This window comes from Triturus cristatus, chromosome 4_1 (genome assembly GCF_964204655.1).
Source record: "Triturus cristatus chromosome 4_1, aTriCri1.1, whole genome shotgun sequence".
Lineage (NCBI taxonomy): Eukaryota > Metazoa > Chordata > Amphibia > Caudata > Salamandridae > Triturus > Triturus cristatus.
The window spans coordinates 67,063,877-67,082,488 of record NC_140585.1 but is presented as its reverse complement, the minus strand read 5'-3'; the positions used below and the strand labels follow the sequence as shown (position 1 = coordinate 67,082,488).

General features: G+C 45.5%; 1 protein-coding gene across 1 annotated transcript in view; it reads left to right on the top strand.

The window, feature by feature from the left end:
* LOC146839542 (aldehyde dehydrogenase family 3 member B1-like) overlaps positions 1-18,612 on the top strand; it is an 876,897-nt gene that overhangs the window by 330,168 nt on the left and 528,117 nt on the right. Inside the window, exon 7 of the mRNA XM_085650813.1 lies at positions 17,324-17,409. Within this exon, the coding sequence (XP_085506939.1) occupies positions 17,324-17,409 (86 nt within the window). The remainder of the gene's footprint in view (positions 1-17,323; positions 17,410-18,612) is intronic.

Here is an 18,612-nt window from a genome sequence, read left to right as displayed (position 1 = left end):
GGGAGTGACTCCCTCACTCCAAGGGAGATTACTTTGGATGTCCTTGATGCCCACAGCTCTTCTGGTTAACCTGGATGAAGTATTGGACAAGCGCTATCTCTCGCAAGAGTAGCGTCTCCAACAGGCACTCCTTAAATACATTTTCAGTAAAAATTTCCGTATGTTCTTCATGAGGTTATATTTTATTTTAATTCAGTTCAGTACTATTTTTATCATAGTATTGTTGACTTGTACAATAGTTCATTCGTTTCTGCCCAATGCATTTCGTGGTTAATCCTAAACTTACTACCATTTTGGTATTCACAGAAGGCACTTATTCATTTCGGTATTCACAGAAGTTAGGAGTCCTAACTTTAGGACTCCTAAATGCCTTCTGTGAATACCGAAAGTCTTAAAATTAGGATTTTTCTCTGTTTAGTAGTAGTAAAGTTAGGACTCCTAACTTTAGGACTCCTAAACTGAGAAAAATCCTAATTTTAAGACTTTTGGTATTCACAGAAGGCATTTAGGAGTCCTAAAGTTAGGAGTCCTAACTTTACTACTCCTAAACTGAGAAAAATCCTAACTTTAAGACTTTCGGTATTCACAGAAGGCATTTAAGAGTCCTAAAGTTAGGAGTCCTAACTTTACTGCTCCTAAACTGAGAAAAATCCTAACTTTAAGACTATCGGTATTCACAGAAGGCATTTAGGAGTCCTGAAATTAGGACTCCTAACTTCGGTGAATACCGAAGTGAGTAAGTGCCTTCTGTGAATACGAAAATGGTAGTAATTTTAGGATTTTGTCTTATGTTAGTTCTGTGAATCGGACCCCAAGTGTCCAAGCGGCCGAAGAGTGTCTTAGTTTCAGAGATTAATCTTGTTTCACGACACATCTGAGGAGGCCCCATCAAGTACTCTAAGGGAAGGGTTGGAACGACACAGGGTCCCTTCTAGAGAAGGGACTAGACAGCGGGAGTATACTCCCCTGTCCTTTGTCCAGTTTTGCTTCAGAGCAGAAACAAAGGGTTCCTGAACTGACTCGAACCGGAGTATGCAAGGAGGGCACCAAATATGCCCTTCAATGCAGTCTGGTGGTGCTGCAAAGTGCCCCCACCCCAGCCTAATACACTAAGTCCTGTCTGGGAGGTCATAACACCTCCCTGTGACAGGAGAAATCTATTGTTCTACCTTCCCCTGCTTGAACTGTGTTCGGCGGCTCCCCAGTACATGAACTCCAGGCCTATTTAGTGAGTTGCTATTTATTTGCGACTCGCTAAATAGGTTTTGCGACTCGCTATTAGGAAGGGGTATTCCCTTCCTAATAGCGAGCGCAAGCCCATGTATGAATGTTTTGCAACCGCAATTGCGGTCGCAAAACACTTTAGCAAATTACCACCCTCTTCAAGAGGGTGGTCATGCACTCGCAATAGGGAAGGGGTCCCAAAGGGACCCCTTTCCCTTTGCAAATTCAGGGGAATATATTTTTTAAGGGCAGGCAGTGGTCCCAGGGACGACTACCTGCCCTTAAAAAATGAAACAAAAACGTTTCATTTTTCTCTTTTTTAAATGCATCCCGTTTTCCTTTAAGGAAGACGGGCTGCATTAAAAAAAAAATCTGCTTTAGGTAAAAGCAGTCCGAGACTGAGCCCAGCAGGCCACCATACCTGGGAGGGCCTGCCATTCCCAATGGGGTCGCTAATTGCGAGAGGCTCATTAATATTCATGAGCCGCTCAATTTGCGACCCCATTGGGAATCGCTAACAGTGTGATACACACTGTTGTACATCCAAAATAGCACCTTGCAAATTGTGAGTCGCAAAAAACTCGCAATTTGCGAGGCGCTATTTTGCGCGTCGTTCTTCTGGCCGTATATTTCTTAAAGTGGCTGACCCCACTTACAAAGCCTGGAGAATCAACTTTGGGGTTTGTAGGTGTGTCCTGCTCACCCTCACACTTGTAACCAAGCACCCTGCCCTCATGGTGGAAGGGCCTACCATAGAGGTGACTTATAGGTTTTAAGTGCAGTGAACTCAGATATAAGGAAACGTATATCTGTCGTGAGAGGTGCAAGCACCAACTCACACAGGCTGCAATAGAAGCCCAGTAGTTGCAGTTTAAGTGGACTCCCATGGGTGGCACAATACATACTATGGCCCAAGAGAGTCACCTGGTGTATTTAGGCCCTGATTACGTTAGTACCATATACTAGGGTCTTATAAGGGTACACCAGTAGCCAATTGTGGAGGTACAAAAGTAATTGCCAGAGCCAATTTAGGGAAGAGAGCGTAATTGCTGGAGTCCTGAGTGGCAAGATACCAGCAGACTAAGTCAAAAACACAGTGACACCAGGCGAAAAGAGGGGGTAATCATGCTAAAAAGATCCTACCTTCCTATAGTCGCAATCCCAGAAATCACTCCACATCAACCACCTAGAGCTACTGGCTATCTTTCTCACTCTGCAAGCTTTCCTGCCACGTATTGCAGGAGCATCCGCGCAGGTTCTAACAGACAACATGACCAGCATCAACAAACATGGCGGTACAGTGTCTTTCTCTCTCAAGGCTCAAGACCTGTGGAAGGGGTTAGAAATGCACCAAATCAGCCTAAAGGCAGTACATGTTCCAGGGAACAATAAAGCATTGGCAGACACTCTCAGCAGGACCACAGTCAGTTGCCACGAGTGGGAACTGGGCCAACAAGTGTTATACGAGACTTTCACACCTTGGGGCGCACTAGCACTCGATCTTTTTATCACCAACAAGAATGCCAAATGCCGATTTTACGCCACTCGATACCCACTCCTAGAGTTGTGCGGAAATGCCCTTTCAATGAAATGGGCAGGGTTTTATGCCTACAGTTATTTCCCCTTCCCTCTCATTCCGCCAAATTGAAGATGGAGAGATGTCACCTCATTCTCATAACTCCCAGGTGGCCCAGATAACATTTATTCTCTGAGCTCCTCGTACTTTCGAAAGCCAATCCCATCCGTCTTCCCAGGAAACACAATCTATTCAGTAAGAACAGAGGCCAGATCCTCCGTCTCGAGCTAGCATCTCTCCAATTGCACGCATGGCTCCTGAATTCCATGAGTTCCGCAATATAAATCTCTCTCAAGACTGAATAGACATTCTGGCCAAAGACAGAGCTGACTCTACAAACAAGACATACAAATTAAAATGGACAAGGTTCTGCTTATGGTGTGAAGCCTCTAATGTCCATCCCTTGGAATCATCACCAGAACAGGTTCTTCTGTACCTGTTATCCCTAGCCTGTTCAGTACTGGTACATTCATCAATAAAGGTTCACCTCGCTGCAGTATCTAGATTCAGGCATACCTCTAATTCGCTTTCTCTCTGTTCATTCAGAATAGTCAAACAATTCATGAAGGGATTATTTAGAACTTTCCCTTAAGTTAAAGCTCCTCTCTCAAAATGTACTTCAATGTGGATCTCTCATAGCTCATGAAGTCACCCTTCAAACCCATCCACAGAGTGGAACTCAAGTTTCTCTTTGGAAAGTTGCACTCTTGTTGGCCCTCACGTTCACCAGAAGGGTTAGTGAGCTTCAGGCCTTAACTATTCAGGAGTCTTTTCTCCATTTTACTGATGACCATGTGCTATTACATACAAACCCTAAGTTTATTCCCAAGGTGCCAGCGCAGTTTCATCTTAATGAACCTATCATTTTGCGTACCTTTTTTCCACATCTGGAATCGCCAGCTGAACAGTCTCTCCAAACCTTGGACATTAAAAGGTGTCTCGAATTCTATCTTCAAAGAACTAAACACTTCAGAAAATCTAATCAGCTTTTCATCTCTTATGGTCTTCCTCAAAAAGGTTCTGCAGTTACCAAAGATACCATTGGTAAATGGATAGCTGCCACGATTCAATTTTGTCTCAGCAATGCTGGGAAACCCCTCTCTGATAAACCGAGAGCGCACTCTACGATGGCAGATACTATCTCAGCTGCTTTGATTACCGGTGTTCCGCTGAACAAGATATGCCATGCAGCAACATGGAAGAGTACTCACACATTCACTCAATACCACTGCTTGGAGGCTGCCCACAAAGTTGATGCTGCTGTGGGACAAGCGGTTTTCCTCATTTCATTACTCTGAGGTGAGCATCTGATACTGTAAGTGCTTTCTACTATTATTGCTCTATTTTAATGGTTTGCATTATTTCATTCATATTTCCACATGTTTATTTATAATATATTTCACTGTTACCCACCATCCACAAGGGCACTGTCTGTGCTTATAATTATGTATATCTATACAGTTACAGACTGCTTGCTATTCTGATTCACGCATGCAAATCTATTAAAGAGCCAATAATGGAAATGAAAATAAGTTACTTCCCTGTTGTAGGAGGCTGGCTCAGCATATAGTGTCTACCTATGGTGAGGCACTGTGCACTGAGTCCTGACAACCCTTAGTGATAGTCTTTAGCACCCTAAATCCCAGAGCTCTCAAGGGATAGCTGTGGAAAGCAGCTAAGGTTTATCTAGGAGGGTGTAAAGCAGTTGCAGATACCACTTATAGTCAGTAAGTAAACTTTTCATGCAAGAAAGAACCAAACCAGGTGAGCAGATAAATACTTTATATTCATACTACACACTAGACACTAACTTGGTATATCTCCTACCCGGCGATATCAATTACACACAAGAAATACTTTAGAAAGAGGAAAACACATAGGGCCCAAACTGGGGGCCAAACCATAAACTAAAGCAGTGGGATGTGAGGTAAGTACCAAAACGGGACTAGTACCCAAGGATGGAGGACCCCACGGAAAACACAGAACCAACCAGGGTGCAGAGTGGTTACACCGGGTCAGACATCCATAAGATAACACAGGATAAGTTGTGGTTGGAATTTTACAATTCTAAGACCCTTCCCAAAGGACCCCAATGGAACCACTTGTATCAAGGAAGGCTGGAGAGCCACCACACCCATGGATACTCCAGGAACCAGGATACCTACAACAGGGAGCCCAGGTGCTTAGGGGTGAATTGGTGTCAGAACCACCCATGGATGCCAATAGAGGTTCGTGGAAGATCAGCACCGACAGCGTCTCGTGGACCAGGTCGGTGGCACAAGGATGTGGAATCCAGATTAGAAGAACCTAAAAGCAGAGGGGACAAAGTCCAAACCACCTGAGGGAACCAGTAGCACAATACCAGCCATTGTCTTTGCTTCTTGCTGTAGCATAGTGAAGATGGAGCAGTAGCTGTAGAGCCCAGATGATGATGCAGGATCACAGGCGCCTCCCACGAACTGTCCCACCCTGGGCGAGAAGCGCAGGAAGATCAGTGGCTGGCAGGACCACCCAACAAGCCTTGGCAAGTGCAAACAGTGGTTTGCGATAGAACATGCTGTGTTGAAGACCAGCAAGGTCTGTGGGACTAACCTCAGCACGTAGGAGAGCCAACGAGCACGCAGGAGAGCCAGCAGGTATCGATGGAGCCCCCTCGAGAACCCTCTGGCAGCATGCACAGGGCGTCGTTCTTGGAGCTGTGCAACGCTGGAGACTTGGATCTTGAAAATCTTTTGTGTAGAGAGCCAAAAAGCCTTGGTAACAACCAAAAGATGTGGTGCTCAGGGAGGCAGTTCACGTTGACCGGAAAGGTATTCCAGTCACCCCACTTGCAGGAAAGACTGGACAGGCCTCTGGAGAACCAACAAACCACAAGCTGTGTTGCAGAGCCGGGCGAAGTCCGTGGGACCACAGGCTCAGCTAACTGGTTGTGGTAATAGAGGTGCCTGTGGATGTAGGGAAGTGACTCCTTCACTTCAAGGGATATTCCCTTTAGCTGGGATGCAGGCTGCGTCCTTGGTGACTTGGAGGATGCACAGCCACGGAGTTGCAGGACTTGATGGAGCACAGAGATGAAGATACAGCAGAAATCTTCCCACTGGAGCAGTCTTGTCTTGGGTTCTGGCTGGAAGAACAGCAAAGTTCCAGTGTCCACCAACAGAAGAGTCTTTGGGCAGTCTTCTAACGACAGGCAGTTGGATCTAGAAGTTGTTTTCTGAACAAATCAAAAGACCCACCCTCAGGGGAGCCCTTAAGTAACCCTAAAAAGGGGAAGGACCTCTTCTTTTCTGACCCACCTATCAGATGGGGTCAGGGATGCTACTCAGCTGTCCTAGCCAGTCAGATGCTCCCAGGGGCCAACATGTCAGAATCAAGTGGCCACCTTGAGGAGCTCTGGCCACCTCTCTAGCGAGGAGCTGGACAGAGGAGTGGTCATTTTCTGTCCTTTGTGTAGTCTCCTGCCAGAGTGAGAGCCAAGGGCCCCTGAACCGGGCAAAACTGGTTTATGCAAGGAGGCCACCAAATGTGCCCTTCAGTGCAATTTGTTGGCTCTCTGAAGCACCCTCACCCTACCTAATTCTAAAGGAGAGGTAGTCACACCTTTCCTTCGTAGGAAATCCTTTGTTCAGCTTCCCTGCCCAAGTTAAGCTGATCAGCTTGGGAGCAGAACACTGTCTAGGGTCAGCAACAGCGTGGGATGGCAGTCAGACCCTGTAAGGCTACACAGGTAGGTGTTTGGGGGTCCTCTAAGGTGCACCCCAGTACATGGTATCATGCAATTCACACTGGAATCAGTGTAGTTGCTTGATTCCAACATGTTTGATACCTAACATGACCAGGTTCAGGCAGCCATTATGTAGTAACTTATCTCAACTTGCCAGTGTCCACAGCATACCTTATAATGGTTGTCCGGCACTTAGAAAGCCCAGAGAATGGAGTAAGGGTACCTCTGCTCATGCAGGGGGGACCCACACACTTAGAACCAAGCACCCTGCCCTTGGACTGAAGGGCCTACCCCAATATGCCAATTGTGGGGTGTACAACGTACTTACCATGGAATTTAGAGGAGAGAGCACTGCCACTGGAGTCCTTGTTAGCGGGATCCCAGTGAACTACAGTCAAAACACACTGACACCAGGCACAAAGTGGGAGTATCTATTGCAGAAAGATTCTACTTTCCTAAACCTGTAACTACACTTACCCAGTATTGGTATCTTTCATAGATTCACATGCGACTCACAGTCCTCCCCATAGAGGCTCCCCTCATAATTTGGGACATTTTTATTCCCACTTGTTGTAGAAAATCTGAGGGATTCGGAGTGTTCTAGAGGGTGCTGTTGCCTGATTGGTTATGTTTCAGGGTTGGTTCTTTTCTAGAAAGGACATAGACTATAAATGTGACTTTCATTACCATTATGGCCTACTGCTTACTATGGTATTGTGGGACTCCTCCTTCCACAACGGGGAATGATTCAAGCATGTGAATCTATGAAAGATACCAAATCTGGATAACTGTAGTTACAGGTACTTAACTTATTTTCTTCCACAGGTAGTGGCGTAACAAACATGATGGGGGCCCCCTGCAAGATATACTTAAGGGGCTCCCCACACTCACATCAGTAGGTGCCTCCCTCCACCATAGGTAAGCCTTGGGCCGCCTCGCAATGCGGGGGGTGTGCGGGGCTCCGTTACGCCCCTGTCCACAGGATCTCCCTTAATAGAGCATTAGCTGTAGCAAAGAATGTTTTCTTAAACAGAAATGGGAAGTTCTGGAGTTGTTACAATAGTCTTGGCAGTGAGATCATCTTGAAGATGGCTGAACAGCAAAGCATAGATAGTTGGAGGGAGTTCCAAAATGTAATGTCTCCAGCCAGACTAGCTGAGAATAGAGGCTTTGTCTGCCTTGATATAAACCCCAAGGTATTTTAACCCATGCGCTAGTACTAGCAATTCTGGGGTCCAGGACATGTTCATTGGGCTACAAACTATGGGATGGATGGATGATTTTGCTTTATTAATTTGCAGACCTGGGTAAGCCCGAAATATGGATACAATTTGCAGGGCTCTCGGTCCCAGCCTGGGAGGATCAGCAGGACATCGTCAGTGTATAGTGAGATTCTGTCACATATCGTCAGAGTCCACTGGAAGCCGCGGAGCACCGCATCAACCCTCACCCATGCTGCCAGGGGCTGAATCGCCAGGGCGAAAAGTAGGTGAGAGAGTGGGCATCCCTGGTGAGTGCCTCTCCTTATTGGGAACCATGGTAAGATTGTTTTGCCAATTCCCATCCTGGCCTGCAGGTGGGTATATAGCACGGCCCAAACCCTAGATGTGCTAACAGTGTGTCAAGATATTCCTAGTCCACTGAGTCAAACACTTTCTGAAAGTGAACCATGAGTAAGGCATGATTGCCTGCCAGGCCAGCACTCAATAGCAGTGTTGACTCTTCAGACATTGTGCTTGGTGGTCCTCCGGGGCATAAACCCTGACTGATCTTGATGTACAAGTTTTCCAATCACCCCCAATAGTCTATTAGCCAGCACCTTAGCCTGGATCTTAACTTCTATGTATAATAGAGAGGTATTCCTCACAGCGTGTGTCTATGAGGCCCGGGTTCAGGATCACCACTATGTCAGCTGTCCAGGGGTCTTGGGTCACGGCCCTTCTATAGAGCCTTCTGGAATATTTGAAGCAGGAGTGGGCCAACCTGAAGCCATAGGAGCTTCCAAAATCCCGCTGGGCATCCTTTGGGGCCCGGTGCATTACCTGATTGAACCTGTGACAGGGTCTTCCTTAACTCCACTGGTGTGACATTGGCCTCCAGCATTTTCCTGTCTGTAAGTCCCAGTTTCAACACCGGAAGGTCTGCAGCGAAACGTTGCATGTCTGGCTGCCACTCTTCCTGGCTGAGGTTATATAGTTGTTGATGGTAAGCGGCGAAAGCATGTGCTATATCTTCACTGCCCGTGACATGTATACCTTGTTGGTTTTTGATGTAGGCCAATGAAGAGTCTTCCTAGCTTTGTCCTCACCTTTGGTATATCCGCTTCCTGAGCCTCCTGCATGTGTTCCTGTCTCAGAAGCGTCTGTGTGTGGAAAGAGTCCCTTATAATCGAGTACTCTGCCTTTGCAAAATATTGCTGTTCCAGCTCGTCAATGAAAGATTTCAAGTCAAAGATCTATTTTGCAACCTTCTCCTCTGGCTTTTATTATAGTTAATGATCTTTCCTCACAGGGTGGCTTCAAAGACATCCAGAGGATGCTCGGGGAGTCAACCAAGCCACCTTTTTCTCTTAAGTGTCATTCTCCCATTTGTTAGCAGACCTCGCGAAAGTCACCATCTTGTAGGCGCCATTGACTCATCGCCACCCAACTACAAAGCATGGAGGCCCCTAGGCAAGATCTATCTGTTCAGGTGTGTGATCCGATAGGTTTCGGGCTAGGATGCATTCATTGAGTACCCGATGGCTCTCAGTTTTAGAGATTAAGAAATAATTGAGGTGGAAGAAGGTCTTATGTGCATTAGAGAAGAATGTATATCGGTGCTCTCCTGGTTTGTGCGCCCACCACACGTCCAGAAGAGACTTACTGCGCAGAAATATGGCTAGATTGGTTGGTGGTGGCACCACTGTGGTCACCTCTGAAGAATGATCGGATCGAGTCCAGGGTCATGGACCCCGTTGAGGTCTCCACCGGAGGCTCCAACAGGAGCTGGCTCAATGTTGCAAGGAACTCCAATGTCAAGGGGGAAGGGCATAATTACAAACCAGGTTCAGCAGGGCTCCATGCTTTGGCAGGTTTGGCTGCCTAGAAGTCAGAAAGAGATTTGTATAGGAGGCTTCAGAGGGCGGTTGCAGCAGAAGTGCAACAGTCAGGTGGCTCAAGCCATTTGACCACTTTATTTGAAGCCTACCTACAAGTGTTTGGATCCAAGTCAATTTTGGTGGCTTATCTGGACCTTTTCTTATTAATGTAATTTTGTAATATCTGTCCTAATAAAAATCAAAGTAAATAAGTAGGATAATGAAAATCACCACCATATCATGTCCCAGCCTGTCATGCCATTCCCTTGAAACCACTAGGGGCACGTGTCTCCGCAGCAGTTTAGCCACTCCTCTCGAGCTGCGATGAAACCCTGCATGAAACACCCTTGTAAACCTTTGCATGCCAGAAAAGGACCTTGTTGCCCATGAGATATGTTTCCTGCAATAGGAGTATATTTGGGTTATACTTATGTGCCTCCCTCCTTACCGCCCTCTCATTATCTTTTCCAGGAGACCATTGCCGTTCCATGGGAGAACGGCGAGCCATCCCACTAAAGCAGTTGGGTGGAAGTCAGTCATCCGGCCGGGGATGGTCGTTTCTCCAGTATTGGGGTGTCTTTCATAGATTCACATGCTTGAATATTCCCCGTCGTCGAAGTGGGAGTCCCACGGTACATAACATAGCAATGTAGTAATAACATAAGCCAATATAGGCATAAAAGAAAGTAGAACCATAGAGTTTTTATGGATAGACAACCTGTCACTTCTATAACACATTACTGTCATTACGTTTTAGTCCAAATTCCAGCCAATAAGGCGTCCGCACCCTCTTAGAATGTTCTCCTCGGAGGCTCAGGCCCTCAGATTTTGTACCGCACGTCGTGTGAAGGGAGTCTCCCTGAGCTAAGCTCAGTTTTCTTCTCATTTCTTCTCAGAAAGTTAGCTTTATGATGTCTATTACCAATAAATCTCTCTTCAGACCTTGTGGAAACTGTGGTAAACAGAGACTTCATTCTGAAGACCCTCATAAAAAATCCATCTATTGCCTATATCCTGAACATCAGGTAAAGGATTGTAAGATATGTAGGACCTTCTCTCAGAAGACTCCAAAGGACAGAGAAGGGCATCTCCTTCTGTGGCTACAGAAGTTGAAGACTTCAGATAAACCTCTCTCACATGTGGAGAGTGTGTCATCAATCAAAACATCTTTATCCTTGAAAAGGACCATTGACTATCAAAAAGTTTGTCCAAAACCTAAAGTGGTGAAGAATCATCATGTGGATAAGCCCACTATTCAACCTTCAAATTCAAAAGGGGTGATTTCTTCCCCTCTGAGTCTTTCTGCACCTTTTACGCCCCCGAGATCTGATTCTTAGGCGTCAAAGACTCCATCTGCGCAGTTTTTACCTCAAAATCTGCCTATCTCGTCGACGAGCTCATCATTGCTTCCTCCGTCGACGAGACCTGCTGTCATCGCGTCTACATCGACGACTTCAACTTCTGTGTCTATGAAGCCAGCTATGATCCTGTCGTCGGCATCTTCACCGTCGACGTTGGTATCTGTTATGGTGAGACCTATTTCGTCTACGATGCCTTTGACTTCGTCGACGACGGCAAGCAAACATAGGAAAAAGCATTTGTCGGCGATGGCTTCGTCGTCGACTGTGGCTTTGTCGTCGACGGTGGCTTCATCGTCGACGGTGGCTTTGTCGTCGACGGTGGCTTCGTCGTCGACGGTGTCTCAACAACGACGTTTATTGTCGACGATAACAGCTGCAACTCCATCCATGGATCTAATACCATTGAAGACTTCAAGCTCTTTGCTTCAATGGCGACATTCCTCTTTGCATACCCTTATGCCAATTCAAGCTCCTTCTCAACCTCCAGCTGAATTATTTTCTTCTGACGATGAGGAATCTGAGGATGACAGATTTCGGGCTGCTCGCAGTCCCTCTGAGCTTCTTATAAAATGTCAGGATTCTGATGATGATGACCTTCAAGAGGAAGATTTTTCTACTTGTGACACACAACCTGCGCAGGCACTTCCTATGGCACAGATGCCTTTAAGTCTTATTTCCAGCCTCCAGTTCATGTTGGATGACTACTACTGCCGTTATCCACGTTCTGTACAGACTTCCCCAACACCGCAAGTACCTCCACAACCTCTTCCTGCTAGAGAATCAGTTGCCACACCTACGTCGGCGTCCAGAATTCAACATCATGATGTGCCTCAAATCATGGAGGAGGACAATGACGATGAGAATGATGATGAAGGTGACAAGGAAGAAGGTGAGCTGGATGACGGATCCCTTCTTTCTGAATAGGACAACTATCAAATTCAAACACCATCTCCCGCTGCTCCAGCTCCTCTGGATTCTCCATCAGTCAACATTGGTGGTTTTCATTTACTCATGGAAAGAGCAGCAAAAAGATTCCACCTTCCTATGACCACCAGAGAGGAAGATTGTTTCCTGTATGATTTTAAAGATCAGCCTCAAAAACAAGTCCGTTCTATTCCCATTATCGATTTTATTTGGCAAGAAGGCCTCAAGCTCATGCAAAATCCTAATTCTATTCCAGCTGTTCTACCGAGGCTGGATAAGAAATACAAAGCCCCTGCAAATTCACCTGCTTGTCTCATTTCGCAACCAAAGCCTGATTCCATTATTACTCAGGCAGCACAGCGTCGATCCAGAAACCCATCGTCTCCATTATCTGCACCGCCAGACCGAGAGGGTAGACGCCTTGATGGTATTGGCAAGAAGATTTCCACTATTGCTGCAACTACAGTTCGTGCGGCCAATTCTTTAGCTATCCTGGGCCGTTACGACCGCCAAATGTGGTCTGACATATCAATCACTGATAGACCTAATACCAGAGGCGTCTAAAGCAGAAGCATTAAAAATTCTTCAAGAAGGAAAAAGAATTTCCTCGGAAATTATTGATTGTGCTATTGATGTGTCTTCCACTGGTTTCCGTCTTTTGGCTGGTGCAGCAGTCCTCAGGCGTCAGGGCTGGTTAAAGGCCACGTCCTTCCGTCAGGAGGTACAGACAAAAATACTGGACATGCCTTACGACGGTGAATCATTGTTCGGCCAGCATATCGACGATGCCCTTCAAACAATTAAAAAGTACACCGACACTGCCCGTGCTCTCGGAACTCTACAGTTTAAAAAGCAGCCTTTTCGAGGCGCAAGAGGTCGTGGCTCCTCTTCTTCCTTTCGAGGAAACTCCAATCAATACAGACAAGGACAACACCACTATTCCTCCCAGAATCAGCAGTCGTATAGACAACAGCATTCTTTGACCTACAGACAATACAGAGGAAAATCCTCTTACAGAGTAAAGGATTCCTCCATAAAACAATGACTTTAACCATTCACCGTCCCAGAGTCCTCCCGCTTTTTCAAGAGTTGGAGGTCGAATCTCCCACTTCTACTCCAAATGGTCACTAATTACTACCGATCAATGGGTTCTGGATATTGTGTGCAGGGGACACACATTGGAATTTGTAAAGATTCCTCCCAATTATCCACCAAAAGGTCCCCCTCCTGCTCATCTAAAGGAACTTTTAAATCAACAAAAAATGTTGTTATGAAAGGGCGCGATCAAAGTGGTGCCAAAACTACAGAAGGGCAGGGGATTTTATTCAAGGTTCTTCCTCATTCAGAAAGTCGGGAGAATTGTGCCCCATCTTGGACCTATGTGCCCTGAACAAATACATCAAAAAACTAACTTTTCGCATGTTGTCCCTTCAAGAAGTACTTCCTTTTCTATCCCAAGGAGAGTATATGACAACTTTGGATCTTCAAGATGCTTATTTTCATCTTCCCATACTGCCGAGACACAGAAAATTTCTCAGATTCAGAGTAGCCGGAAAAGACTTTCAATTCAAAGTTCTTCCATTCGGCCTTTGTTCCGCTCCCAGAGTGTTTACAAAAGTCCTTGCACCGGTGGCAGCTTACCTTCGCCTCCAAGGAGTGCAAATCTTTCCATAGTTAGACGACTGCCTGCTGAAGGCAAAGTCGTTCGAACAGGCATCCAAATAAACTCTTTTCTGCAGGTCCCTCTTCCAATCTCTGGGCCTCACATTCAACATGGACAAGTCTCAATTTCTCCCAGCTCAAAACAGACTGTTCTTGGGAGCCATTCTAGACACCAAGCAAGCAAAAGCTTTTGTGTCACACGAAAGACGTCTACGTGTTCGCAATCTAGCGACTTCCATCCGTCTAAAAGAGTCCGTTTCTATCCGACAGTTGAAATCTTTCCTAGGAATGTTGTCATCTTGCATTCCTCTAGTCCCTCAATGCCGCCTGAAAATGAGACCTATCCAGGAGGAATTGGACAGACTATGGGCTCAAGTCTTGGGATCTTTCAGCAATATAGTCAGAGTCACACCTCGACTAAAAAGAGCTCTTTTGTGGTGGACTCTCGAAGAAAATTTCTCCTCGGGACGTCCATTTCTGGTGGACACTCCAAACTTCACTCTCACGACAGACGCGTCTTTCGAGGGTTGGGGCGCGCACTTGCAAGGACTAACTGTAAAAGACAAGTGGAACGTTCAACAAAAGACATGGCACATCAACCTGCTGGAGTTACTGCCCATTTTTCTGGCTCTGCATCATACGAGGAGCCTCTGTGTTGATACGAACGGGCAACACAACATCATGCGGGAATGCCGTTTTGATGAACTGGTCGAAAATATATGCCTACGCTTTTCCTCCAATACCTCTAGTCCTCAAAGTTCTGCGGAAAATGAGGAAAGAACCCTGTCACATTATTCTAATAGCCCCCCGGTGGCCTCGACAAATCTGGTTCACGGAACTCCTGCTCCTGTCTCAGTGCGACCCGATCATTCTTCGCCCTCTTCCAAATCTTCTGAACATGGAACACGGCCAAATTTGTCATCCCGATCCAGCATCTCTACGTTTCGCGGCTTGGAACCTGAGCACTATGAATTTGTAAATTTGGACATTCCTGTAGACTGTAGAGAGGTCTTGGCTAAGGCTAGAGCACCTTCAACTGTGAAAACATATAAACTCAAATGGAAAAGATTCTGTCTATGGTGCAATGAAGCTCAAGTACATCCTATCCATTCCAAGCCAGAACAACTCTTGCCTTTCTTTTTACACCTGGCAAAATCAGGCCTCTCGTACTCTACCCTTAAAGTTTTTCTAGCAGTAATCTCACTGGTCCGTCAAGATGGCTCCAACTCACTTTACTCATCAAGAGTAATTCAACAATTTTTCAGGGGTCTTCTTCGAATGTTTCCTCCAATTCGTCGACCACCTCCACCTTGGCACTTGAACATTGTATTAGCACAGCTCATGAAACCCCCGTTTGAGCCAATCCATGAGGTCGATCTCAAATACGTTACTTGGAAGACTTCTCTACGCCTGGCTCTTACTTCCTCTCGCCGGGTTAGTGACTTACGGGTGTTCACTACTAAACCGCTTTTTCTTCAATTTACCAAATACTCTGTCTTGCTCCGCACCAATCCGGCCTTTATCCCCAAGGTGCCATCGGATTTCCACCTCAATGAACCAGTTATTTTAAAAACATTTTTCCCTAATCCTCAAACTCCTGCAGAGAAGACGCTTCATTCTTTAGACGTCAAGAGATGTCTCAAATTTTACCTTCAACAAACAGCTACTATTCGTAAAAATGACTAACTTTTTGTGGCCTACGGACGGATGCGAAAGGGTCATCCGGTCACCAAACAAACAATAGCACGCTGGATATCTACTGCTATTGCCTTTTGCCATCAACAAGCTGGAAAACCACTTACGGCAACTTTTTGAGCACATTCTACCAGGAAGGTTTCTTCTTCCACTGCGCTATTTGCTGGGGTGCCTCTTCAACACATCTGCAGAGCTGCAACATGGTCCAGCAGACACACCTTTACAAGACACTACTGTCTGGATGCTGCGGACAACACTGACACAGCTGTGGGACAGGCAGTCCTTCGTAATATTTTTAAATAAGGTGAGCCTCTGATGCTTCCCTCCTCCTGTATACAAGGTACTTTTGTTGTTTATTTATATATATTTATATATGTGTTTATATTTATATACCTATAGTCTTTTCGAACTGGGTATTTTGGTTGCTTTGATTCTTATGTACCTTGTATTGTTCTTATATCACTGCTCACTTCTCTTATTCAAGCATGTGAATCTATGAAAGACACCCCAATACTGGAGAAGAACAAAAGTTACTTACCTGTAAACTGTTGTTCTCCAGTATTGGTGTCTTTCATAGATTCACATGCGACCCACCCTCCTCCCCTCAGAGGCTCTTTTTTCTACTTTACTCTATATCACTCTTGTGCTACGGAAATCTGAGGGTCTGAGCATCTGAGGAGAACATTCTAAGAGGGTGCGGGCGCCTGATTGGCTGGAATTTGGACTAAAAAATAATGACAGTAATATGTTATAGAAGTGACAAGTTGTCTATCCATAAAAACAATATGGTTTTACTTTCTTTTATGCCTATATTGGATTATGTTATTACTACATTGCTATGTTATGTACCGTGGTATATTCAAGCATGTGAATCTATGAAAGACACCAATACTGGAGAACCACAGTTTACAGGTAGGTAACTTTTGTTCATCTTTGGCAATGCCCTAGAGTCGAATGTGTATCTATTGTGCGACAATATGCTGAACCTGGATACAGTCACTATCCTGTTAATCCATTTTGCCTCACCTAGAATACATCTCTCATGCAAACCCGCCCCAGACAGTGTGCCCATAATGCCTGTTTCTGCAACTTCTGCCATGCATCATTCCATCTTCTTGTACACTGCTGTGTTTCTACAACATCCGATAGAGCACCGAAGCTGAGCACCACTGACAATATGTGTTTTTTTCAGCCAACCTCTTAATTTCATGCGCCCTCCATGAACTGCTCCCGGTGTGCACAATTTTGTTGTGCACCACAGCAGAGGGCCAGTAACTGGCAATACGTTGTTATCATCACCATACTACACCCTTTGGTGTCCTTGTAAGTGCTCTTGTACTACCTTCACTCTAGTGTAGAGACTAACCTGGAGACACCCACCTCACCATACCTGCCATTTATGAATTCAACTACCACAGCGACAACTGCCCACTGATGTCAACATCTTGACTCTGCCACACTAACACCATGCTCTCCCATTTAATCTTCAATGCACTTGTTATATCCCCTTACCTGCCCACTGACATGAACAGTGTGGTCACAGTGCCACAGTTCACTGATCTGGCAGAATGCCACCCTCAGTGATAAACCTGTCCCTCTACCTCCCATTACACGTTTGCAGGCTGGCACAATTAATGTTTTAACTAACCCTGTCCAGGTGGGTGTTCCTTTGTAACTGAGTGCACACACACACACACTCTCTTTCTCAAGCACTAGTGGCCGCACACACACACACACACACGCACACACACACACCAACACAAATACTTACAAAAAGATACATACACAATCACACATAACTGCAAAATACAGAAATGTACGTTCACACACATCCAGAAAATCCAGAATAGTTCTTCTAAGCTCATCTGAACATTTCCAAATTTGCTAAAGGGCCATACCTGTGACATGCGTGTGCTGGGCAAGTAAGTAGTTGTTACATAAGCCAACATAACATGTCTCCTGCTGTAACATTACATGTTTCCTCCACTGTTAGGTAAAATTGACTGTTATCCACCCAAAGGAACGTCTTTCACCTTCAGGGTTTGTCTGACTTTTGTGTTTCTTTTTTCCCCTTGTAGGAAACTGCAGCATCCTGAAGCCATCAGAGATCAGCAAGAGAACGGAGAAGCTGATATCTGATTTGCTGCCTCGCTATCTTGATCAGGTGTGATACGTTTCCACCTTTGGAGTTTGTTTTTGGGTGTAGTCTTAGCAAAACGCTTTCTTGTGTTTAGTGTGGCACTATTTGTCATTAAGCTAGCTGCAGAAACGTACCTCTTATTGACTGGAAGCACTTATGTTGTGCATGGCTACTGCATTCTTTATAATCTTCTCCCCCCACACTTGTGACACTGCTATTGCGTTGACTTATTTGGCTAAAGAACTATAGCTCATACATAGACCTATGCTCCTGCCTTTTTGATCTGTTGTTTGAATAGTTAGTATTTTTATGTCGTGACTAGAGCTGTATGATGTCGTTTATGTATACCAGACTATACGTTTATGTATCAATTGTTTGCATTTGATTTTTGTTGGTACACTGTATAACTCTCTATCTGAAAAGTAATGTGTCTTTTATGAAAACGAATAAAGAAATACTGTGTAAAACTAGCTGCAGAAATAGTGATCAAATGTACCAGCTTTTTAGATGTCTTCCAAAGATCTGTTGGAAGCCCTCAATCATTTCATGCATCTCACGCATCGTGAAGTTTGTGCTGCTTTAAATGACAACCCTATATTTATAAGACACCAAGGTCATGCCTGTAGTTTTGGGATATCCGCGGAGCTGCAAGACTGGAAGGAGTCCATAGAGAAACCATGCTGACCTTGGTGGGTCTGCCTGAGTTGGACCCTCTGGTACACAGTGGCTGCACCAGAGTGGCTAGCACCATGGGGTGGTGCCATCAGCCAGAGAGCTTGTGGCTGTAGCAGCTGCATGATGTGCACTTCAACTGTGGTGTTATCTGGCTTTTTAATTAACCAAGCAACCATAGGCAGGGCTAGGCACACACACCTTCTCAGTGCCAGACTACCATCGCAGGTGGTAGTGCACTTTACACATACACAAATCTAACAAAACAAAGACCTTTTTAAGTCGGGGTTTCTCTTTGCTGTACACTATGGTATTTGGGTGCCAATGAATGTTGGCTGCTGTCTGGAGAGCTGTGGTACTGGGGTGCAGTGTGCCTTCCTCCTGAGGAGACCCACTTGTGGGGGAACACTGAGACCCCATTCTAATGGCAGGTCGAGTGCCAGATGAGTGCCAAACAAAAATTGGTCCACTGTTGTGGAGAAGCCCCTGCTCCTCATGTTCCTCATGCTCTCAGTCTATAGTATGTTATGAGTGTTGTAACACAAGTCTCTGTAT